Source organism: Pseudophryne corroboree, chromosome 10 (assembly GCF_028390025.1).
Source record: "Pseudophryne corroboree isolate aPseCor3 chromosome 10, aPseCor3.hap2, whole genome shotgun sequence".
NCBI classification, from domain to species: Eukaryota; Metazoa; Chordata; class Amphibia; order Anura; family Myobatrachidae; genus Pseudophryne; species Pseudophryne corroboree.
The window spans coordinates 355,933,726-355,960,546 of NC_086453.1; the positions used below are offsets into that span (position 1 = coordinate 355,933,726).

A 26,821-nucleotide genomic window follows, 5' to 3' on the forward strand; every position below is an offset into this window, starting at 1 on the left:
GGAAAGTCTGTTCCAAATTGATCCCCCGAATTGGCCAAAGTCCAGTATCTATAGGTATTTAGGAGGTAAGCAGTGTCCCATATAGTAACAAGTTACCGCTAGAGGATATGGTGCTCCTGGATTTTGAATGATGAGCTCCTCATGCAGTGCGGTATGTAGAGATCATCGGTTCAGCTTGCTATTACAGTCCTCCAAATACAGATGATAGTCCGGATCTTGGTGGTGGTGGTTCGGTCTTCCTGCAAAGTGTATCTGGCTTGGGTCCCTGTGCACCTGACGCGTTTCGCTGCAATCAGCTAGCAGCTTTTTCAAAGGTATCAATAGTTGAGGTATGAGGGGTTTATATACCCCTTTCAATATGGTGGCTAATTAGCACCTGGTTGCTGTGTTGCATGATAATTGAACAATAAACAGATAAATACTATAGTATCTTATATAAGACAAACCTACTTCTCACATGATGTGGATTGTGTAACTGTAACTTAGTTTTTATTAAAACAAATTCGTTTATAGAACATGTTTGATTACAGCAGAATGATAAACAGGAAGTATAAGTGTAATTGTCAGCCAATAGTTGCATCTGTTATGGCTGATATCACTATGGAGACGCAATTTGTATACTGTTATTGGTTGGGGATAAAAATGGAGGTAGCACACTGTCCACCCCCATACTCAGAGGTCCGATCATGTGACCGCTAATGCGCCACGTGATCGGAGCTCTCACTGCGCCTATCAATACATAGGAAGTTGTCACGGAGAAGCCGCCGGGTGCGTGACATACGCCATCCAGCGCGGCTAGCTGTGTGGGGGAGACAACCAAGGGCGGCGCCAGACATAGCGCTTCCGCCCGTACTTCAAGTGTAAAGGCATTCATAAATGGCCTCAGGTGATTGATTTCCGCCCTCAGTGTCCGGATCGCAAATCCCATAGGATATTTATAGAAGGGTAAATCTATAGGATGGAGGCCATGTAACAATGCCCTACATGAAATTTAGAGTGCTAACAGCTTATGGAAAAATGAGAAAAATAATAATAAAAAAATTATAAAAAAATATCTAAAAAAAATATAAAAAATATATATAAATAAAAATAAAAATAAAAAAATGACCTGAGATAAATAAATTATATTGTCATAATAGCAATATATTAGATAAATCTAATAAGGAATTATGGAATCGCAGCTATTCTTCAATAGTAAGTCTAATCAGCTAGATGATGTTGGAATATTTGAATATTAGAGCATAGGTTCCTGTAGAGAAGGAAATTATATGAAATATACTAAAACCAAGGTCTAAGGATGACCTAATTTCATTAGATAAATCCCCAAAAACAGTTGTTAGGCCCACAAGTATGTCACAAAGGAATAGAGGAGACCAAATTGGATATATATATTTTTTCTTTTTTATATTATATTAACGTAATTATTTGTCTTTTTTGTTATTTCTCCATTAATTTTTTGGAAAATTAAATTCTATCTATAAAGTATTTTGCTAAATTATAGTGTTAAGTTCTACAGCCTCATTTAGACCTCCTGGGTAGATTGTACCCATTCGAAACATCCAATATGCTTCTTGTTGGCACAATCTTTTGTACCTATCACCCCCTCTGTTGGTCAGTGGAATAACCCCAATTAGTCTGAGGTTTTTTGGATTTCCATTGTGGGCCATGTGAAAGTGTTGGGAGACACTGTGGGACTCAAGTCTTTTAATAATGTTTCTACAATGCTCAAGAAATCTAACTTTCAGTTTCCTTGTTGTACGTCCCACATATTTGAGACCACATTCACATACGAGAATATATATGACATAAGTAGAATTGCAATTGATAAAGTGTTTAATTTCATACAATTCGTCATTATTTTCTGTTTTAATGTGTTTATTTTTATTGTCTATATAGTTACAAGTGATGCATCTACTCGCACCACATTTAAAAAACCCTTTGGTTTCCATTTCGAGCCAAGAATTAGTTTGGGATATTACTTTTAATTCTGGTTTCAAAAAGCTAGGTGCAAGTGTATTTTTGAGGGATTTATTATTTCGAAAGACAAAAACAGGATCAGCTGGTAGCAATGGTGTTAACAGATAATCCTGTTTCAATATATTATGATTTTTCTTTATAATTTGTTTAATTTGAGAGCAATGGTCATTATATGTGGAAATAAAAGCTAATTGTTTATTACCTCCTGACTCATCATTATTCTCTTTCTTATGGGACAATAGTATTTTCCTGTCCATTCTTTTAGTGTCCTCAAATGCCCTTTTTAAAAGGGCTTCTGGATAGCCCCTCTGTTTAAAGGACTCAAGCATCTTCAGTGCTTGTGTTTCAAAGGACTCCAAATCAGAATAATTCCATCTCAGACGTATAAGCTGTCCCCGAGGAATGCTCCTCTTCCAGGGGGGGTAATGTGCACTGGAGTAGTGTAAGTATGCACTGGTATCAACTTCTTTAGTGTAATTCATGGTGTATAATTTATCATCTCTAACTTGTAGAGTTACATCTAAGAAGTTGATACAGTGTGGGTGGTACTGATGAGTGAAAACTAAATCATTCGTGTTAAGATTAAGAGTGTCAACAAACATTTGTGCAGAAGGTGCATCCCCATCCCAAATAATGAATAAATCGTCAATGTACCTGCCATACAGGACCAGGTCCGCGTCCCAGCCCCCCCCCAAATAAGATGGTCCTCCAACTTCCCCATGTATAGGTTGGCATAGCTGGGCGCGAACCTGGTCCCCATGGCGGTACCATTGACTTGTAAATAATGAGAATCCAGAAACATAAAATAATTGTGACGTAAGATATAAGAAATGGAGTCTATGATAAATTTTCTGTGTGCCACACTCAGGTCCCCATCCTGAGCCAATCGATTTGATATTGTTTGTATGCCCTTCTCATGAGGTATGTTAGAATATAGACTTTGTACATCCAAAGTAAGGAATGCATAGGTGTCTTTCCATTCTATATCATTAACAAGAGATAAAAAATGAGTAGTATCTTTTATGTGAGACCTGAGTGTGGACACCCGAGGTTGTAAAAATGAGTCTACATAAAAAGATAAATAAGAAGTGAGGGAGTGAATACCAGAAATAATAGGACGCCCGGTAGGTGAAGTTATGGATTTGTGTATCTTGGGTAGGTGATAATATACAGGTGTGACAGGGTACGATGAATATAGAAAGTGATATTCCTCTTTAGAAATAACTTCTGTATCTACTCCCTCCCCTAGAAGAGTCGCAAGCTCCCTAAGGAAGCTTTGTGTGGGGTCACTAGATAATTTAGTGTAGAACTTAGAGTCTCCTAATTGTCTCATTGCTTCTGATATATAGTCAGTTTTGTCTTGTATGACAAGCCCACCCCCCTTTTCTGCCTCCTTGATAATGATAGATTTATCTCTAGTTAGGTTCTTTATTGCTCTCTTCTCATATTTTGAGAGATTGGATATTCTCTTCTGTGAAATAGTATCTATATCTAAACACATTCTTTTAAAATCCTCCAGAGTGACTTTGTAAAATGTCTCTATACTAGAACCCTTGGATTTAATGGGAAAGAATTCTGATTTCTGTTTGAACTTCTTCCTAGAGATGTCAAATAATTTCTCCATCTGTGCATTAGACGGAGTATCTTCACTAAGCTCCTCCAATATGTGGAGAGCCAGCTGATCACTTTGGTCAAGTACTATTGGAATAGCTGCCTCTTTGTCGCGCTTAATGTGTTGTTTAGCAAAGAATCTCTTGCGACATAATGTTCTTATATATCTATTCAGCTCGACAAATAGAGTAAAGATGTTGGGGGACGCTGAAGGAGAGAATTTAAGGCCCTTATTCAGAAGTGTTGTAAAGGTACACTGGCCCTGTCTTGTATGCTGTAAAATGACAGGGGTGCTGTGAAAAAAATGTACACTTGCCCTGTCTTGTATGCTGTAAAATTAAAGGGGTGCTGTGAAAATAAATGTACACTGTCCCTATCCTGTATGCTGTACAAATACAGAGGTCCTGTGAAAATAAATGTACACTGGCCCTGTCTTGTATGTGGTAAAATTACAGGGGTGCTGTGAAAATAAATGAACACTGGCCCTGTCCTGTATGCTATAAGAATAGAGGGGTGTTGTTGTTAAAATAAAGGTGCACTTGCCCTGTCATTTATGCTGTAAAAATACAGGGGTGCTGTGAAAATGAAGGTACACTGGCCCTGTCTTGCATGTTGTAAAATTACAGGGGTACTTTGAAAATAAAGGGGCACTGTTCTTTCTGCTGTTATAATAAAGGGGTGCTGTCCCGTGAAATGGAGAACAAAAATTTGGAGAAAAAATATGAAAGATCAGGAACCACTTCCAGTTCCTAGTACTAGTGCTGAAGCTGCTTCTGCCACCAGTCATGACATTGATGATGCAATTCCATCAACATCGTCTGCTAAGACCATTGCCCAATGTCACAGAGGGCATGTAAAATCCAAGAAGCAAAAAGTAATAACCAAAAAACAATTATCTGATAAGAAACATAAAATTGGAAATATGCCATTCACGAGACGAAGTGGCAAGGAAAGGCTAAGGCTTTGGCCTATGTTCATGACTGGTGGATCAGCTTCTCATGAAGATGGAAGCCCTCCTCCCTCTTGACAAAAAAAAGCACAGGAAAAAACAACTGTTTGTTCAGAGATATTAAGAATCCCCAAGGAGAGTCCAAGTTTGTCTAGGCCTGACCTTCCCAAGACTGTATGGGAAGAGGAGGCTTCTATCACCATTTGCACACCCTCTGCAAATGGTGGGAGGAGCACTGCCAGTCCAGTTGCTGATATTGAGATTGATGATGTCACTGTAGAAGTACACCAGGATGAGGAGGATATTGGTGTAGCTGTCGCTGAGGAGGAGTTTGACGATGAGGATTCTGATGTTGATGTGGTTTGTTTGAATAAGGCGCCAGTGGAGACAATTGTTGGCCATGGGATAAAAATGCTCATTGTCATGCCTGGGAAAAATACAAAAAAAAAATCCACCTCTACGGTGTGGAATTATTTCTCTGTAAGGATGAGGATGTAAACACTGAAGGGTTGAAGAATCGGATGAGGATGACATTTGCCTCTGTAAATCCAGTTTCTGCAAGGAGAGAATAATTGCTTCTTTTTTGCTGGGGGCCCAAACAAAGCAATAATTTATGCCACAGTCATATGGAAGACCATGTCGCTGAAATGCTTGGTTTGTTAAAATGTGCATGTTCTGTTTATAAAAAAATAAGAGTGGGTTGGAGGGCCTAAGGACAATTTGATCTAGAACGTCTTTTCTTTTTCTACCACATAATTTCCGTGGTGCTGCTCTATATGGGTGCTGCCCCTCTGCCCTATGAGTCCAGGGTAGCTGACCCACTGCCGTTTAAGTCCAGGGGTGCTGTTGCCTGTCTTCTGTGCTATGTAATTATCCAGGGGTGCTGCCTATGCTGTATAAGACTAAGGGTGTTGCCTATCTGCTGTATAAGCCCATAGGCACTGCCATATAATTCCAATGTAATTGATCCTAGGTTTAAATTAAAACCGAGACCAGAATATCAAACAAGCTTCAACATCACAACCAGATAAACATATAGTCACAAAGGTGGAAATGGAAATTGTAATTTTGGCAAAGTGTTTTTTAATAAATTGGGTAGAGACCACATTTGTGGCCAAAGTCAGTCATACTCAGAAGAGACATAATCATAATCCAGCGGAACATGACGTGGCAACCTCTACTACTACATTTTCTCTGGCAACTGCCGGAGAAAACTAGATTTTCTAAAGACACCTATGTCTTTATCTCTGCCATATAATTACAGGGGTGCCCTTGTTGAACCTGTTTATCTCTAGTAGATATATCTTCTAGTGTGCACTGTGTACCCAGCATTAGAGAGATGTTCTTCTCAATTATTTCATGATAGGGACTCAAATGAATGGCTCCAATTAGTCAATCTTAATTTTGATTTATTATTAATGTTCCACATTTTGGGATTATTTACAAGATGCACATTTGTTGTACTGGGTTATTTTACTTTATTTTGTAAGTGTTTTCTTCTTAATAATTGTACAATATAAGGGCTGCATAAGGTTATCGCAAGACCTTGTGGTGTTAGAAAAACAGAGTTTCAGAGATCTTCCTTTGCATCAGCTTTCCATTGCACTGCAGCACTAGATGGGCCAGGAGCTCATGTGAGGCACAGTTACTGAACAAAGCCAAGTATGGAGTCTCATGGTGGCTTACAGCCAGGAAGTTGTCTGGCTTGCCAAACTGAGGCATGCTGTGGTAAAAGAGGTTAGCATTGCTTCCTCCCACAGTTCTACTTGTAGTATAAAAAGAGTTTAGACTGTGGAGTGGTAAGCTCCACTAGGGCATGGGCTGAATAACAAAATAACAAAAAATTCACTGCACAGTCCTGCTTAATATTGTACCGTACCCTCCCGAACTCAACTTGCCCCATCCAGGGCTGCTGTGGGGTTTCAGGAGAGGCTGCTAAAACACCTAAGGGGATGCTTTATTTAAAAAAAATGAATAAAATTAACAAGACACACTGGTACAGTATACTCACATGCATGTAACTTGGACACACAGGTATGCTCACATATGTGTTATTGGGAGCTGTGAAAAATGAAAATAAGGCTTCTGCCACAAAATATGTAAATACAAAGGCAATTAAAAATGGAAAAAAAGAAACCCATGAGATTTTAAAAAAATAAGTCTCCAGACTATGTGGATGGAAAATATCCAATCTTTATCCTGTGGTATACACCAGTTTATTTGCATCCCAGCATTAAATCTGAGATTATCTTAATTCCTTAAAATGGAGAAGAGGGTACAAATTAGGAGGCTTTGGCCCCTAGTTTTTCAGTTTGTCCAGTAATGTGGTAATTCTATATTTGCTTGGTTAAAGCCCTTTCTGTTACACACCAATATAGGAGTGGAGGTGAAAGCCTGTGTGTTGTTCCTGATTGCGTGTGCCTCTCTAATTTTTAATCACCTTCTTGACACTGCCCTCTTCCTCTTGCCTCTTCTTGAAAATGTGAAAAGTCATCAAAGAAGTAGGTGGTATGTTTGTAGCTATCTATGATTCAGAGAACTTGGTGAGCATTTTCCAGGGGGACCAACTGTCACTGAAAGGATGGGTTTATTAAACTGTGCATGTCCTGTTTAAACAACATAAGGGTGAGTGTGAGGGCCTAGGTGGGTGTGAGGGCCCAAGACAATACTATCCTGCACCTCTTTTTTTTTTTTTTTTTATTATGTGCTCTTTTGGGGCTTAGTTTTTAAAATTGCCATCCTGTCTGCCACTGCAGTGCCACTCCTAGATAGGCCAGGTGTTGTGCCACCCACTTGTGTTGCTTAGCTTAGTCATCCAGCAACCTCGGTGCAATGTTTTGGCCTAAAAATAATATTGTGAGGTGTGAGGTGTTCTGAATAGATAGGAAATGAGTGGAAATGAATGTTATTGAGGTTAATAATATTGTAGGATAGAGATGAGCGGGTTCGGATGTGTCTCCAGAATTAACACCACTTCTGTTTTATCCAGATTTTTCTTATTGGCTATCCAAAACACTTGACATCCGTGAGTCAATAAGATATCGTTTTGAGAACCGAGTAAAACCGTGTAAACCAAACCCGCTCATCTCTACTGTAGGATCAATATTACCCACAAATTCTGTGATTTTAGCTGTTTTTATGTTTTTTTCCAAAAAAAAATCCAGATCCAAAACCAAAACCCTAAAGGGTGGTTTTGGCAAAACCAATCCAGATCCAAAACACAAGCGGAGATCCAGATCCAAAACCAAAACAGAAAACCCAAAAAGTGTCCACCACACATCTCTAGTAATAACTAGAGATGACCGGGTTCGGATTTACACGGATTTACTTGGATCTCAAAACGGCATCTTATTGGCTCACGGATGACACGTGTTTTGGATAGACAATAAGAAAAATCCGGATAAAAACCGAACTGGCATTAATTCTGGCGTTAAATCCAAACCCGCTCATCTCTAGTAATAACATGTGGAACATCAAGTTCAGCAAAAGGCTACATTGTGTAATACATTTTCAGATAAAGATATTATTGCATTATTTGAAATTCGCAAACTACATAATTAAAGATAATATCATGTGGATACAGATAATTAGGATTATAAAATATGTAGATGTCACAGAAATCTAGATATGTGAGAAAAGAATTCTACTTAGGAACTAAAATTAAAAAACAAAAGCCCCAGATAGGGTGTAAGGAAGATACTCATAGGGCCACATGTAATAGCAGTAGGTGCAGAATTTGGGGATATGTTATTGATTAAAAACCTTGCGGCTAATTCACTGAGATATCACAAACTCCCCAAACCGCAGGCTATTACATGTGGTCCATAATGTTCATAAATTCCCCAATAATTGGATTTTTTATTTGCAATAATGAATTGTCCCTTCCTGTCTAAAAGTTAATATCTGTAAAAAAAAATATATTGGCATGCGTTATTACTGCCCCCAAGTATACATATTGGGCTCCCTACTCAATTTATGGCATTATCCTTCTTCTTTTGAGACTGTGCACAAGTTATTCACAAAATGCAGTAATCATATAACTTACTAATGCATTTCTCTTATGAAAATGTTGACATCTTTGGTTTAGATTAGTGTAAAATGATGTGTTCTTGTAAAAGAGGAATGGGACCCTGTACACTGTGCATGTGTGGCTCTGGAACATCTATTTCACTTAATCTCAGAAAAAAATAATTTCCCAGATGACTTCCGCACACCCACATCAGCCACTTACATTTCAAAATGCAAATATGTTTGGTTTGGGTTTACCTTCCCCCAATGCCCCCCTAACCCTAACCCTCTCCCCCCCCAGCCACACCCTCCCTGGGGGTGTCTAAACCTAACCACCCTCCCCGCAGCCTAAACCTAACCCTCCCTCCCCAAAGCCTAACCCTAACCCTCCCCCTGCATCCCAACCCTAACCTACCCCCAGTGGCTTACCTCTCCAGTGGTCTGGCAGTCACTTGTTCAGGATCACGACTGTCAGTGTGCCATCGCCAGGATTGGGATTCCATTTGGGATTGCGGCATTCCGAGCATTGTCAGGATTCCGGCATCAGTATTTTGGCTGCTGGGATCTAAACCGTCGGGATCCTAATTGGACCTTACATTTTCTTCTTTATCTTCAATATGCAACTCAGACACTGCCCTGGCACTAAAATCCTTCCACATGCCCTCAAATCACCACTGAACAAAAATTCCCCCACATATAGGGGCTACACTTCCATTAGGCAGGTTTAGGCAGCTGCCTAAGGACACTGAAACCTAAAGGGGCAGCCTGCTGAGGCTGCCCCCTTCCCTTTCCTACCCTTCCCTCTGGCACAGCCAATTATGCAAACTCTGCCCCACAGGCTGTACAACAATGAGGAGCTGACTGAGCAGCAAGAGCCAGGCAAATAAGGGAACCTTTAATGGGTTCTTGGTGTATGATTGAGGTTAATGGGTGCTGTGAGAAGGGGAGTTAATGAGTGCTGGGGGTGAATGGATTAATAAGTGCTGGGTGGGTTGGGGAGTAATTTCTGCTGTGAGGAAGGTTAATGAGTTCTCAGGCTGATTGGATAAGTAGGTGTTGGGTAGTGGGAGGATAGGGGTTCTGACAGTGTGGACAAATGTGTTAATGGGTGCTGTGAGGGTGAGTTGATAAATGGATGTGCATATGAAAAATGACTCCATCCCCATTGTCATAGACCAAGTCTGGTTTTATGTAAATGGTCTGAAGGATTGTATTGGGAAGTTAGGGCAGTAATGTAAATCTTTGCCTAGGGTGCCTAGAAACCTCACACCAGCCCACATGCTGATCATAATTGTACATGCCACTATATGCTTCCACTAACCCAAAAGTGGCACAAATTCTACAAGATCCATATACACTACTTATATTGTATGAGGATAAGCAATGAAGAATCTGATGCTCAGATCTTGTTCAGTCTTATGCTCTGCTTTATAATTGATTCTAGCTGGGTTTTAAGCAGATAATAAGTCTGTGCAATGTAATAAATCTGAATGGAGGTGAGTGTCACAGATAGAGGTATCTACACAGTACCTGTTCCCCACCACTGTAGTATAAAATGCACTTAGAAGATAAAAGAGGTGCCTCATTGAAAGTATAGAATAATGTCCAGTCTCTACCACTTTTGAGGGGGAGTAGTATGGTATGCCAGCGGTCGGGCTCCCGGCGACCAGCATACCAGCGCCGGGAGCCCGACCGCCAGCATACCGACAGTGTGGCGAGCGCAAATGTGCCCCTTGCGGGCTCACTGCGCTCGCCATGCTGCGGGCACGGTGGCGCGCTACGCGCGCCACGCTATTTTATTCTCCCTCCAGGGGGGTCGTGGCCCCCACGAGGGAGAATAAGTGTCAGTATGCCGGCTGTCGGGATTCCGGCACTGGTATACTGTGGGCCGGGATCCCAAGAGCTGGCATACTGAAGACCACCCCTTTTGAGGAACCCTTCTAGAAAATTAACAATGCCTCCCTAATTATACCTTTCCACCCATTTAATATTCAAATAAAACTTCTTAAATCTCATGTGGTGGCATGACTAGTCCTAGATACCAGTGAGCCGTATTGTGTTTGTATATTTCAGTGACCAGTGTCAGGACAAAGACAAGACATTGAAGACGGCAATAACAAAGGTCATAAAATTTGACATTGACAAAGAGAATCTCACAGACCCGGAGGTGCTCCCACCAGCAGACTGTGTCATCATTGGAATGATGTTTGAGTTCATCAGCAAAGACCAAGATGATTATATAAAGAATTTCAGAAAATGTGTGAAGTTACTAAAACCTGAAGGATACCTGATATATTGTGGAATTTTAAATACAACTTATATGATGGTTGGGCAGGACAAGGTACATGTGTTCAGATATGATGAGAACTTTGTAAGAAAAGTTCTCACTGAGGAAGGGTTTGTTATTGACCACTGTGCAGTCCAGAAAAGAACAGCAGTGAGTGACCATATAGACTATGAGACTGTTATATTTATCACAGCTCATAGAGAGTAATAAGGGTCTGATTCTGAGTAACATGCTGTGTCGGGTGCAGTTGAGCATTTTCTTTTTACTGCGGATGTGTATTACTATGTGTATTATTCGCACTGTTCATACATCCTGATTGTGGGCCTAATTCAGACCTGATAGCAGCAGCAAATTTGTTCTCTAATGGGCAAAACCATGTGCACTGCAGGTGTGGCAGATATAACATGTGCAGAGAGAGTTAGATTTGGGTGGGGTGTGTTTAAACTGAAATCTAAATTGCAGTGTAAAAATAAAGCAGACAATTTTTACCCAGCACAGAAACAATATAACCCACCAAATCTAACTCTCTCTGCACATGTTACATCTGCCCCACCTGGAGTGAATATGGTTTTGCCCATTAGAGAACAAATTTGCTGCTGCGATCAGGTCAGAATTAGGTGTTCCCAGGTGTGGTTTCAGAGAGGAGGGGGCCCATATACAGGTTCCATGTGGGCCCCCTCCTCTCTGGCAGTGCAGTAGACTCTGGGTTTGTGCCATAGGTTACTCTGCATGCACAGGTCTCTGGGAACATGGCACCTGCTCCTTGTTCCCTTGGAAAATCTCTACTGTACATATCACAAGGATAATGGCCACGGAGGACACTTTCCCTGTGATTTTTGCAGTTCTGCAGCCAGTGCGGGGACAGCGGAGTGATAAGTATAATTATATGGGTGCAGGGTGTGCGGTGTGTGGGCTTGAAAGCAGGGGGCGTGGATCACAATCACATCATTCCTGTGAAGCCATGCCCCCTTTTTACCAAGTCCATGTCCCCTTTTCAGGTGCAGGTGTCCCTACTTCACCATGGAGAATGTTGGGTGGTATGTGTGTGAGTGTCATGGAAGTGTTGCAGGTATAGATGAGTACACTTACACCTTTTCTGTACATACCATTTTTCTACATGCAGCGAGTGGATGGATTTAAAAAAAAATGTTGTTTCCCATAATAGAATATGTATAAAGTAGCATAATAAAGCATGGCTAAATCTCTGACTCTATGGCATGCCAAACCATAATATACATGGCAGGATATAGGAAAGGTGTATGAGGGCACATCTGTATGTCGGTGAAGTAGCTGTGTATAGAGATGTTTAGACGCTCACATTGGAGGTCACACTCAGAAAGAAACTCTGCACCTAGCATGGGGCTGGGGTAAGTGTCTATGGTGCGACTGATGGTGACATGTAAAGATGTACTGAGCGGTGTTACAGTGTCTACAGAGGCTGGAGGTCAGCGTCTCAGTCCTGGCACAGTCAGACGCAGTTTGTACACCAGGGGAAGGGCTATTACCCACATTATCATATAGTCACAGACACAACTACACCAACAGAAGCGGCCGCAGCGTGTGACTCAGATCAGCCCCTACTGTAAGTCTGAGATGCAAATAGACATAAATACACCAGATCTTCCTGTCAATGTGCAAATGATAAACCTAATAATAAATAATCACATATATTACTGTACATTTATATTGATCTGATGTTAAAACCTGATCAACAGATAAAGTAATTGTCATTTCTTGCAGGTTACTGTGTGAATAAAGAGTCTGAGATTCATGTGTGATCTGTGAGTGGTTCTGTCACCCACCAGGGATCATTGTTGTCATACTCACAGCAGACTCATAGTTACTACAATAGAAGTGGGTACATATGCACTATACAATCATTACTGTAAATTACAATATATAATATATAATAAGAGGTTGTTAGCATATAATTGGCCACTGATATGGGCTTTCCCACTGCGTCGATGTCACCTCTATCGAGCAAGTCCCTAACACTTTGGGGTTCACACTGGGGCACAGGACACCCCCAAATCAGCCAAGCCATGAACCCCCCAAGGCATTCCACTTGTAAAAAATAGTGAGGTGTAATAAAGTATAGGATGAGCAGAGGTAGTTGAAAAACATTTTGCTATCCCTAATGCACACTGAGTGAGAAATATCACTACATAATGGTGGTCATTCCGAGTTGTTCGCTCGCTGTTATTTTTAGCAGAATTGCTAATAGGCTAAAATCCGGCAGTTCTGCGCATGCGTATGCACCGCAGGGTGCACGCGCTAAGCAATTTTACACAAAACTATGCTATTTTACTCACGGGCGAATTAAGCTTTTCAGTCGCACTGTTGATCGGAGAATGATTGACAGGAAGTGGGTGTTTCTGGGTGGCAACTGAGCGTTTTCCGGGAGTGTGCTAAAAAACGCAGGCGTGCCAGGCAAAAATGCAGAAGTGGCTGGAGAAATGGGGGAGTGGCTGGCCGGATGCTGGGCGTGTTTGTGACGTCAAACCAGGAACTAAACGGACTGAGGTGATCGCAATCTAGGAGTAGGTCTGGAGCTACTCAGAAACTGCAAGGAAATACTTAATAGCAGAATTGCTAATCTTTCGTTAGCAATTCTGCTATGCTAAGATACACTCCCAGATGGCGGCGGCTTTGTGTTTGCCTTTCTGCTAAAAGTAGCTAGCGAGCGAACAACTCGGAATGACCACCAATAATCAGATAATACAGAGATCTTGGTTGCGTATATCTGCAGATATAGGGTTAAGCCCCCAGGCCGAACGACAAGGCGTCTCTGTCAATTGGGGTCCCTAATATTAGGTGTGGGTCCGGGGTGTGGGACCCCATCATGTCGGCACAGGCTGGCTACCCCAGGGCAGCACACAGGTGAAAATTAGTAAGGGTTAATAAGAAGCACATAAGTGATATGTAAGTGAGGTGTGATTAAAATAATACAAAAACATAAACAATGTGATAGAGAAAAACATAAGTGTTAATAAAATGTTAGGGTGTGCCAACCAGAAGCAGCCCAGCCATACCAACACAGGGAAAATTCCACGCCAGACCCACCCCATAAATATTAACAAATATGTCTGATTCTAATTGCCCAGTGTAAGGCCACATTATAATGGCTCCTACAGCATCTGAGAGCCAGCATACCTGGAGACACCCCAAGCATCTCCAAAGGCACTCTGGAGTCAGCAATCCCTCCTAATGCTGACCCACCCATGCCTCCCTGAAATACAATGCACATGGGGTAGCCGGCCTGTGCCGACATGATGGGGTCCTGGACCCACACCAAGTATTAGGGACCCCCAGTGACAGAGACGCTGCAGCAACTTTGTCAGCAGTTGGGCAAAACCATGTGCACTGCAGGGGGGGGCAGATGTAACATGTGAAGAGAGAGAGAGATTTGGGTGGGGTGTATTCAAACTGAAATCTAAATTGCAGTGTAAAAATATAGCAGCCAGTATTTAAAAATACTGCTATGCAAATCCAACAGTGAAGCCCCAATACTCTGCAACAATCAGTACTTGACTAATCTAATGCAGAGGAAACAACAAATTCCAACTCTATCACCTCAGGTCTATCTTTTTTTGAAATTCCTCAGGGATCCAAAGGCAGTTATTGAACACTCAGAGGCTGTGCATTAGGGGATCCAGTCAGGATCCTGGCGGTCGGGTCCCCGGCTCTCAGAATACTGATGCTGGAATCCTAACACTACTTGGAATGCCGACGCTGGAATCCTGAATAGGGTCACCAGCCTGGTGCCAGGATTCCAACTGCCAGGATCCCAAATAAGCATCTGCTGGCTGCTGGAGAGGTTAAACCTGAGGGGGGAGGGCAGAGTTAGGGTTAGGCTGTGGAGGGAGGGTTAGACTGCAGCCCAGCAGTGTTAGGTTTAGGCTGTGGGGAGGGGGGCTTAGTTTTAGGCACCCCATGGAGGGTTAGGGTGAGGCTGTGGGTGGTGGGATGGTTAGGAATAGGCTTCAGTGAGGGGTGTTACTTTAAGGCATCACCAAGGATGGTTTGACTGCAGGGATGGGAGGGTTTGGTTTATGCTGATAGAAAGGTGGGTTAGGGATAGTGGGCCAGAAAGGGAAGGTAAGTATATTTACCTTTCCCTGTCAGTAATCTGATCATTGGAATGCAGTGTTCAGTATTCTGAGAGCTGACATCCCAACCACTTGCATTTCAATCCCAACCCATGCATGGGAATGGAAGGAAGAACAAGTGAAGTAAGGCTATGGGAGACACCAATTCCCCAGCACCAATCACAAGGGACCAACAGAGGACCAACAGGAGAAAATAGGGGACAAAAAATGATTTGCAGGTGATCAATCTTACTAGGATTGTGTTTACTCCTGGCCACATATCAGTCTTCCAAAAGGTATTTCATTTCTCTTCCACTAAGACATTTCTTTGATTTGAATGGGAAAAGAACCTATAACTATTTGGAAAGAAATACCTGCTTACTACATTCTTTGTGAATCAAAAGAAGAAATTTGCAACCTCAACAAATATGATCAACTAGGTGCTTCATCGCGCCCTACGGGCGCTCTTCACACCGTCGCAAGGGGCTATGCCCCCTTAACCCTTGCATGCCTTTCTGGGGTTCAATATTTGTATTATATGGAGTATTACCTGCATTCCTTTGTTAGTGGTTAAATATTGCACAATGAAAGGGTGTGCGATGGTGAAGGAGGCGCAGCCCCTTGCAACAGCGTGAACAGCACCTGCAGGGCACGATGTACAGAATGTAGCGGGTGCGGGGGGGACTGCGGATGGGGGAGGGTGTCTGTAGATGCTGCGAGTGGAGGGGGGGTGGAAGCGGGGGGGGGCCCGGATGGGGAAGGGTCGGGAGGTGCTGCGGGTGGGGGAGGGGCAGAGGAGTGGGGGCTGCAGATGGGGGAGGCATTGCAGGTGGGGGATGTTGCGGATGGGTGAAGGGTTCCGGAGTTGCTGTGGGATGGGAAGAGGCAGGGGTGCCGGGGGTGGGGTAGGGGTTTTTCAGGCGCCGTGGGTAGGGGTGGGGCAGGTACGGGTGGTGCGGCGGAGGGGGAAGGAGGTCCGGAGGTGCTGCAGGTGGTGGAGGGGCAGGTGAAGGGGTGCCATGGGTGGGGGAGGGGTGGGTGAGGGGGGGACCGTGGATAGAGGAGGGTGTCTGCAGATGCTGCAGGTGGTGGAGGGGAAGGTGCAGGGGTGCCATGGGTGGGGGAGGGTGGGGACCGCGGATGGAGGAGGGTGTCTGCAGATGCTGCAGGGGGAGGGGGGCAGGTGTGGGGGGAGACGTATATGGGGGGTGGATGGTGGAGGGGGTCTGGAGGTGCTGTGGATGGTGAAGGGGTGGAGGAGTGTGAGCCGCGGGTGGTGTAGGGGGTCTGGAGGCACAGCATGTGGGGGAGGGGTGGAGTGCCGCATGTGGTGGAGTGGAAGGTGCGGGGGTGTGGTGCATTGGGGAGGGGTCTGGAGGCGCTGCGGGTACTGTACCTGCCAAAAAGGTAGTTGGAGGGTATGCAGTAACAGGGCCAGGACAGGGGTGACAGGGTCTGAACAGAGGTGACGGGGCCAGGACAGGGGCGACGGGGCCAGGATAAGGGTGACAGGGCCAGGGTAAGGGCGGCAGGACCAGGACAGTGGTGACAGGGCCAGTATTGGGTTGACAGGGCAAGCACAGGGTGACAGGGCCAGGATAGGGGTAACAGGGCCAGCATAAGGGTGACAGGGCCAGGATAAGGGTGAAAGGGCCAGGATAAGGGTGACAGGGCACGGCCAGGGGTGACAGGGACATGACAGAACACAGGGCACGGGAGAGATTGGTATTAGGGACAGGACAGTGGTGACAGACAGATGTGTGTTACCGGAGTCACTGCTGCTGGCTGCTGCTGTTCCACTCCAACCTGTTGGGATCTGCTGCTGGTGGAGACTTGGCATGGCTGACTCTCTTAGGCTGGAGTCCTGCTTCCTCTGCCCGTCCGCATCCCTCCCCCCTCCTCAGTCACACACCGCAGACCTCGCGCAGCTGCCGGGCACTGTGGTAAGGGGAGACTGGGAGTGACTGGTTAGCCCCCAGGAGACGCTGCTGCTGGAGGGAGGAGGGGGTCAGAGCCTGCAAGCAGCTCGGACTTCTGCAGCGCTGTCCGCCAGCTAAAGTGTGTGAAGGAGCTGGGCGCACCTCACTGCGGGTGGCAACGCTGCAGCTAGCAGTGGGGTTGCCGGGGCTGGAGATAACAGAGGCAGTACGGAACCTGCACAGCGGCAGGTGCCCCACAAAACTGCAGCTAAGAAGCATGGAGTGTGGCAGAAAGTGACGCTCCTCCGCGCCAGAGAGACCCTGCTGAGTATGCTGATGTGGGGGGTCAAGCACACAGTGAGCCGGTGCCCATCTGTCTGTACGGCATACCCCCTCACACACCCCCATACCTCCCAACTGTCCCGATTTTTGCGGGACAGTCCCATTTTTTGGGGTCTGTCCCACCCGCGGGTCGCAGTGTCCCGCGGTGGGGGGGGGGGCAGTTGGAAAGCTCCTGTACTCGCTGTTCTGCTTAGCAGAGCAGCGGTGAATAGTGGAGACAGAGGGAGAGGGGGCATCAGGGGGTACGGATTAAAGGGGGGTTCCAGCAGCAGAGCCGGATTAAGGGGGGGGCAGGGGGTACGTACCGTTGGCCCCACAGTTTTAGTGGGCCCCCCGGCTCGAATAGCTCTGAATAGCTCTGTCCCAGCACAGAAGCTTCCCCGTCCTGCCAGCAACAGCGGCAGCATTGTGCTACATTCAGCACACGCTGCTGCGTGTTGGCAGGTCTGTGGTGTTGCAGGGAGGCAGCAGTCTCCCTGCTTTCTTCTGCCTGTGTGGGTGTGTAGGGGGGAGCGACCACCTCCCCTGGATTTAGCCCTAGCTGAGGGGCCAAATTTCCATAAAAAAAAAAAATCCGGAATTTGCATAAGGGGGCGTGGCCTCGTGGGCGCGATTAGACCACGCCCCCAACCCCACAGCAGGCACAGCAATGAGATAGGGCTCCCCTGTCTCAAGTGCCCTGGGCCCCCCCGAACTCATAATCAGCCCCTGGGGGCATGCCAGCAGCTCACAGAGCGCTGGGCATGCCCCCTCACTGACGAAAATGGGAGCCCTCCCGTAAATCCACGCCCCTTTTCGTTGGCCACGCCCCCTTTTCGCCGCTTGTGTGTCCCTCCTTCTGCCTGAAGAAAGCTGGGAGGTATGAACCCTGCCTGTGCCATGCCCATACTATCTGCTTCTGCTCCTAGTCTCCTATAGATGTGGCCAGATCTGTGACTCATTTGACTAACTCCGCCCAGTGTTGTGACTCCGCCCAGCGTTAGCAAATGAGTCACAAAGTCACAGATCTGGGCTATTATATAGGAGATAGGGATAAGCTGGTTTGGATCTCAAAGATCCAAATCCCCTTGAACTTCATAATCCGAGCCAGGATCCGAGTCCAGCTTGGACTTTCCGCCTTCCTCAGATTCCAGATCAAGGCAAAATGTCATCATCCTGCTGTCAGATTCTCGCTGGTTTGGGATTCCATATAAGGAGCTGCGTGTCGCCGCCTTTTTCACTCCAGACTTTTAGAGTGAGGGAAACAGACCTCTGTCTCTCTGTTTGTGTTGGCATCAGGTGGGGTCACTGTTTGTGTTGTTTAAGGGTGCTGTACAGGGGTCCTGCTGTCCTGTTCTGTCCTGTGCTATCCTGGGGTGCTGTCCTATGCTTTTAGTGGTTCTGAAAAGGGGTGCTGCTGTTCTGTGCTTTACAGGGGTGCTGTAGTGTGTTGCTGTTCTAGGGTGTTGTCCTGTGGTGTGCTGTACTGTTATGATTGCTGTACAAGTGTGCTGCTGTCTTGTGCTGTACAGTGGTGCTGTCCTGTGCAGTTAGGGGTGCTGTACAGGGATGCTGCTGTCCTGTGTTACAGGGGTGCTGTCCTGTGTTTTTGGGGGTACTGTCCTTTGCTGTACAGGGGTGCTGTCCTGTGTTGTTAGGAACACTATCCTGTCTGCTGTAAAAATAAAGGAGCACTGTCCTGTGTGCTGTAAAAATAAAGAGGTGCTGTGGCGCTGTTCTGTGTGCTGTAGAAATAAAAGGGCCCCACCCTGTGTGCTTTGAAATAAAGGGGCACTGTGGCATTGTCCTGAGTGCTGTAAAAATAAAGGGGCACTGTCCTGTGTGCTGTAAAAATAAAGGGGTGCTGAGGCACTATCCTGTGTGCTGTAAAAATAATGGGGCACTGCTCTGTGATGTAAGGGGTGATATACAGGGATGCCATCCTGTGCTGTACAGGGGTGTTGCAATCCTATGCTGTCCTGGTATGCTGTACATGGGTGCTGTCCCACTGCCATTTAAGTCCAGGGGTGCTGCTGCCTATCTGCTGTGCTGTGTAATTGTCCAGGGGTGCTGCTGTCTGCTGTATAAATCAAGAGGCACTGCCGTATAATTCCAGGGGCGCTGCTGTACTTAATACTAGGTTTAAATTAAAGCCTAGAGCAGAATATGAAACAAGCTTCAACATCACCACCAGATTTGTGAAAACATGTAGCCTCAATTGTGGAATTGGACATTCCAAGTTTGACAAAATGTTTCCCAATAAACATAAATATCTAAGTACAAAATGGGGATAGACCTAATTTGTGGCCAAAGTCAGCCAGAAGAGACATAATCATAATCCAGTGGAACATTACATTGCAATATCTCCTACTTCATTTTCTCTGGCAATGGCTGGAGAAAATTAGATTCTCCAAACACACCTATGTCTATATGTTTGCCATATACTGTAATTCCAGGGGTGTCCTGTCTCAACCCGCTCATCTCTCGTAGATACAGTATATGTTCTAGTGTGCACTGTGTAACCAGCATTAGAAAGAGGTTTTTCTCCATTATGTCATGTTAGGGACTTAAATTAATGGCTCTAATTAGTCAACCTTAATTTTGATTTATTATTAATGTTCCACATTTAGGTATTATTTACAAGATGCACCTTTGTAGTACAGGGTTCTTTTCCTTTATTTATTGAATGTTTTCTCCTTAATAATTGAATAATGTAAGGGCTGCGTAGGGTTAACGCAATACCTCGCGGTATTAAAATGGAGTTTCAGAGATCTTGCATTGCAAAATTAAATCTCAGCTTTCCATTGCACTGCAGCACTAGATGGGCCAGGTTCTGGATGACACGCCGACCGGAAGAATGCAGACAGCAAAAAGACCGACAACAGAAGACAGACAGACACCAGTCAGACAGTGGTGAAACACAGACAGATAAAACTCAGACACAGGTAATATATAGACAATGGAAACACCGACAAGGCCAGCAGCCCTACAGAACAAAGACCGACAGTTCATAAGTCAGACAACAGTCACATCAACAACCCCAAAACCGACAGCGCATACTTTGACAACAAAACAGACTGACACATCATCCATCTCACAGTATATACACAGACACATAAAAGACAGACAGAACACACATCAGACGTGCATTAGACCGACACGCAAAAGACCGAGAGCGCATACATAGACAGTAAAAGAGACCAAAATGTCATTTACCAGACATCAATTAAATAGACAATCCCAAAATGCAGACAGCACATATAGACAGCTAAATGGCCGACAATACATATAACAGACTCCAATAAGACCAACACGTAAAAGTCCGACAGCGTATATATACTGTAGACAGCTAAATGACCGACAATACATAACTCAGACCCCAATAAGACCGACACGTAAAAGTCCGACAGCGTATACATAGACAGCTAAATAACCAACAATACATATAACGGACTCCAATAAGACCGACACGTAAAAGTCCGACAGCTAAATGACCAACAATACATAACTCAGACCCCAATAAGACAGACACATAAAAGTCTGACAGCGTATACATAGACAGCTAAATGACTGACAATACATACATATAACAGAATCAAATAATACTGAAACGCAAAGACCGACAGATTATTAGGACAGGGGCCTATATATCGATGTCATAGACTTCTGAGATTTTCATTTCCCCAACACTACCCTCCTACACACAGACATGTCACCGCATACACACCTGCACCCTTAGCTCCAAATAGCTATTGCTGGTGGACGTGGGTTCCAGCGTCCAGTCCTGTATGGCCCTCTACTACTGGCATGAGCTACCACCATAGCTCATCGTCACTCCAGCAACCTATTGCGATACTCTCATCCGTGGAACTACAGGTCCCACAGCCAGACCTGTCAGTGGTCCTACTAGCAAGCCCAACTCATACAGGCTAAAGTCATGCTCACCCCCCCCCCCACACACACACACACACACCTCCTCCCAGTCCCTGTAGCGCACCCCTTCCCCTCAGTCACCCCTCTCCTGTCCCCCCGCTATTTCTGGGCACCCTGTCCTGGACGCCTCCATTGTCACCCCAGCAATAGTATGCCGTCTATTCTAAGATGCGCCTAAGCTAATAGCGTTACCCCCAGAGCTACTTTCATCCGTGGAACTACAGGTCCCATCCAGACCTGTCAGCGTTCTAACTAGCAAGCCCAACTCATACAGGCTAAAGTTATGTGTGCAATGCCCTCCTCCCCACCACATCCCCCCCCCAGTCCCTGCAGCGCACCCCTTCCTCTCAGTCACCCCTCTCACGTCCCCCCGGGCGCATGGCTTTAGTTGTCTACTTCAGGGCGGGGTAACCCCCCCCCCCCCCGGCACCCCTCCATAGCTATTGCAGGCGATAGCGGGCCATCCCTGACGAGATGCTATTAGTCTCATCCACCCACAATAGCTATTGAGAGCGTTGCGTCCAGGTATGGATGCGACGCCGTGACTGAGTGTACAGGGGTGGTGTAGGAGAGCTACAAGTCTCAGGACTGAAGATATGGCCATGTTTCTGAGTAAAAATACCTGTCTAATAACTGTCTGTTATGTGTAATATTATATTTTCGCAATGAATGTGTGTCGGTCTTTTTTAATATCTGACATATGTCCTGTTGAACTTTTAACTGTCTATATATGCTTTGCCGGTCTTTTTTGTGTTGGTCTTATTAATATTTGATATATGTACTTTCAGACTTTTAACTGTCTCTCTGGGGGTCATTCCGAGTTATTCGCTCGCTAGCAGTTTTCTCTAACGTCCTAGTGGATGCTGGGGACTCCGTAAGGACCATGGGGATAGACGGGCTCCGCAGGAGACATGGGCACTTTAAGAAATAATTTAGGTTCTGGTGTGCACTGGCTCCTCCCTCTATGCCCCTCCTCCAGACCTCAGTTTGATACTGTGCCCAGACGAGCTGGGTGCTTTTCAGTGAGCTTTCCTGAGTTTGCTGAGAGAAAGTATTTTGTTAGGTTTTTTATTTTCAGGGAGATCTGCTGGCAACAGACTCCCTGCATCGTGGGACAGAGGGGAGAGAGGCAGCCCTACTCTCTGAAGCTAGGTCCTGCTTCTTAGGCTACTGGACACCATTAGCTCCAGAGGGATCGGTACGCAGGATCTCACCCTCGCCGTCCGGTCCCAGAGCCGCGCTGCCGTCCCCCTCGTAGAGCCGGAAGACAGAAGCCGGGTGAGTATGAGAAGCAAAGAAGACTTCACAGGTGGCAGAAGACTTCATGATCTTCACTGAGGTAACGCACAGCACTGCAGCTGTGCGCCATTGCTCCCACACACCTCACATACTCCGGTCACTGTAAGGGTGCAGGGCGCATGGGGGGGGGGGCGCCCTGGGCAGCAATATAAACCTCTTATTTGGCAAAAGGAGCATATATACAGCTGGACACTATATATATGCAGGAGCCCCCACCAATTTTAAACTTTTAGCGGGACAGAAGCCCGCCGTCGAGGGGGCGGGGCTTCTCCCTCAGCACTCACCAGCGCCATGTTTTTTCTCCACAGCACCGCTGAGAGGAAGCTCCCCGGTCTCTCCCCTGCTTATACCACGGTAGAAGAGAGGGTTATAAAGAAGAGGGGGGCACATAATTTGGCGCAGATAATAACAGCGCTACTGGGTAAACATTAAATTGCTGTGTTTTTTCCTGGATCATATAGCGCTGGGGTGTGTGCTGGCATACTCTCTCTCTGTCTCTCCAAAGGGCCTTGTGGGGGAATTATCTTCAGATGAGCATTCCCTGAGTGTGTGGTGTGTCGGTACGTGTGTGTCGACATGTCTGAGGTAAAAAGCTCCCCTAAGGAGGAGATGGAGCAAATTTGTGTGTGAGTGGTGTCTCCGTCGACAATGCCGACACCTGTTTGGATATGTGAAATTAAGTGCTAAGGTAAATTTATTGCACAAAAGATTAGAGAACAGACAGGGAATCTAACCATGTCTGTCCCTATGTCGCAGAGACCTTCAGAGTCTCACAATGCTCACTATCCAAAATAATAGACACTGATATCGACACGGAGTCTGACTCCAGTGTCGACTACAATAATGCAAAGTTACAGCCAAAATGGCAGGAAAATATTCAATATATGATTATTGTAATAAAAGATGTTTTGCATATCACTGATGACTCATCTGTCCCTGACACGAGGGTACACATGTTTAAGGGGAAGGAAGCTGAGGTAAATTTCCCTACTCTCATGAAGAGAAAGAGCGGGAATCTCCAGACAAGAGACTGCAGATTCCCACAAAGAATTCTCAGGGAGTATCCTTTCCCTACTAGGTCCAGGATACGATGGGAATCTTCCCCTAGGGTGGACAAAGCTTGTCGCATTTACCCAAAAGGTAGCGCTGACTTAACAGCTATCCTCAGGGATCCTGCAGATAGCATGCAGTAAAAGTACTTTGAAGTCCATTTACACACATTCTGGTACACTACTCAGACCGGCGATTGTGTCGGCATGGGTTTATAGCGCTGTAGCAGCGTGGACAGATACCTTATCAGCAGAGATTGAGACCCTAGTATGTGTATATGTATGTATATATATATATATATATATATATATATTTATATATAAATATATATAAAAGATGCTGTCTTATATATATATATATATATATAAATAAAACATGCCCAAAGAGACATTAGTCTACTGGGTTCTAGAGTCAACGCTATGTCGATTTCTGCTAGACATGTCCTGTGGAACATGCAATGGACAGGTGATGCCGACTAAAAGAGGCATATGGAAGGTTTACCTTACAAGGCTGAGGAATTGTGTGGAGAAGGGCTCTCGGACCTGGTCTCCACAGCTATAGCTGGTAATTCTGATCTTTTGCCTTATATTCCCGCACAGCCTAAGAAAGCACGACATTATCAAATGCAGTGCTTTCGATCACAAAGAAACAAGAAAGTCCGAGGTGCGTCCTTTCTTGCCAGAGGCAGGGGCTGAGGAAAGAAGCTGCACAACACAGCTAGTTCCCAGGAACAGAAGTCCTCCCCGGCCTCTACAAAATCCACCGCATGACGCTGGGGCTCCACAGGCGGAGCTAAGACCGGAGGGGGAAGGCCTTCGAAATTTCAGCCACAAGTGGGTTTACTCCTAGGTGGATCCCTGGGCAATAGAAATTGTGTCTCAGGGATTCAAGCTGGAATTCGAAGAGATGCCCCCTCACCGATACCTCAAATCGGCCCTACTAGCTTCCCCCCACGAGAGGGAAATAGTGTTAACTGCAATTCACAAATTGTATCTTCAACAGGTGGTGGTCAAGGTTCCCCTCCTTCAACAGGGAAGGGGTTATTATTCGACCATGTTTGTAGTCCCGAAACCGGACGGTTCGGTCAGACCCATATTGAATTTAAAATCCCTGAACATATACCTGAAAAGGTTCAAGTTCAAGATGGAATCGCTCAGAGCGGTCATTGCAAGCCTGGAAGGGGGGGATTTTATGGTGTCTCAGGACATAAAGGATGCATACCTTCATGTCCCCATTTATCCACCTCATCAGGCGTACCTCAGATTTGTGGTACAGGATTGTCATTACCAATTTCAGAGGTTGCCGTTTGGTCTCTCCACGGCACCAAGAATATTTACCAAGGTAATGGCGGAAATGATGGTACTCCTGCAGAAGCAAGGGGTCACAATTATCCCGTACTTGGACGATCTCTTCATAAAATCGAGATCAAGAGAGCAGTTGCTGAACAGCGTATCACTTTTTCTGGAAGTGTTATGGCAACACGGCTGGATTCTAAATATTCCAAAGTCGCAGTTGGTTCCTACGATTCGTCTGCCTTTCCTGGGCATGATTCTGGACACAGACCAGAAAAGGGTTTATCTCCCAATAGAGAAAGCTCAGGAACTCATGACCCTGGTCAGGAACTTATTAAAACCAAAACAGGTGTCAGTGCATCACTGCACTCGAGTCCTGGAAAAGATGGTGGCATCATACGGGGCCATTCCCTTCGGCAGGTTCCATGCGAGGACCTTTTAATGGGACTTACTGGACAAGTGGTCCGGATCACATCTTCAGATGCATCGGTTAATCACCCTATCCCCCAGGGCCAGGGTGTCACTCCTGTGGTGGCTGCAGAGTGCTCACCTTCTCGAGGGCCGCAGATTCGGCATTCAGGACTGGGTCCTTGTGACCACGGACGCAAGCCTCCGAGGTTGGGGAGCAGTCACACAGGGAAGAAATTTCCAAGGTCTGTGGTCAAGTCAAGAGACTTGCCTTCACATCAACATCCTGGAACTAAGGGCCGTATACAACGCCCTGCATCAAGCGGAGAACTTGCCTCGCGACCAACCGGTTCTGATTCAGTCAGACAACATCACCGCAGTGGCTCATGTAAACCGACAAGGCGGCACAAGGAGCAGAGTGGCGATAGCGGAAGCCACCAGAATTCTTCGCTGGGCGGAGAATCACGTAAGCGCACTGTCAGCAGTGTTCATCTCGGGAGTGGACAACTGGGAAGCAGACTTCCTCAGCAGACACGACCTCCACCCGGGAGAGTGGGGACTTCATCAGGAAGTCTTCGCACAGATTACAAGTCGGTGGGAACTGCCACAGGTGGACATGATGGCATCCCGCCTCAACAAAAAGCTACAGAGGTATTGCGCCAGGTCAAGAGACCCTCAGGCAGTAGCTGTGGATGCCCTGGTGACACCGTGGGTGTTCCAGTCGGTCTATGTATTTCCTCCTCTTCCTCTCATACCCAAGGTGCTGAGTATAATAAGAAAAAGAGGAGTGAGAACAATCCTCATTGTTCCAGATTGGCCACGAAGGACTTGGTATCCAGATATGCTCACAGAGGACTCGTGGCCTCTTTCTCTAAGACAGGACCTGTTGCAACAGGGGCCCTGTCTGTTCCAAGACTTACCGTGGCTGCGTTTGACGGCATGGCGGTTGAACGCCGGATCCTAGCAGAGAAGGGCATTCCGGATGAGGTCATTACTACGCTGATAAAGGCTAGGAAGGACGTGACAGCTAAACATTATCACCGTATATGGCGAAAATATGTTTCTAGGTGTGAGGCCAGGAATGCTCCTATGGAGGAATTCCAGTTGGGCCGTTTCCTTCACTTCCTACAGTCCGGAGGGAATTTGGGCCTTAAATTGGGCTCCATTAAGGTCCAGATTTCGGCCCAATCCATTTTCTTTCAAAAGGAGTTGGCTTCTCTACCAGAAGTTCAGACGTTTGTAAAGGGAGTGCTGCATATTCAGCCTCCTTTTGTGCCTCCAGTGGCACCTTGGGATCTTAACGTGGTGTTAAGTTTCCTGAAATCCCACTGGTTTGAACCATTTAAAACGGTGGAGTTGAAATTTCTCACGTGGAAGGGGGTCATGCTATTAGCCTTGGCTTCGGCTAGGCGTGTGTCAGAGTTGGCGGCTTTGTCACATAAAAGCCCCTATCTGGTTTTCCATATGGATAGAGCAGAATTGCGGACCCGTCCACAATTTCTGCCGAAAGCGGTTTCATCTTTTCATATGAACCAACCTATTGTGGTGCCTGTGGCTACTCGTGACTTGGAGGATTCCGAGTTGCTTGATGTGGTCAGGGCTTTGAAGGTTTATGTAGCCAGAATGGCTAGGGTCAGGAAAACAGAGTCGTTGTTTATCCTGTATGCATCCATCAAGCT

General features: G+C 45.7%; 1 protein-coding gene across 1 annotated transcript in view; it reads left to right on the forward strand.

Moving 5' to 3' along the window:
* LOC134965368 (nicotinamide N-methyltransferase-like) overlaps window positions 1–11,039 on the forward strand; it is a 31,117-nt gene extending 20,078 nt beyond the window's left edge. The window contains exon 3 of the mRNA XM_063941835.1: window positions 10,619–11,039. Within this exon, the coding sequence (XP_063797905.1) occupies window positions 10,619–11,039 (421 nt within the window). The remainder of the gene's footprint in view (window positions 1–10,618) is intronic.
* Window positions 11,040–26,821: the final 15,782 nt, after the last annotated feature.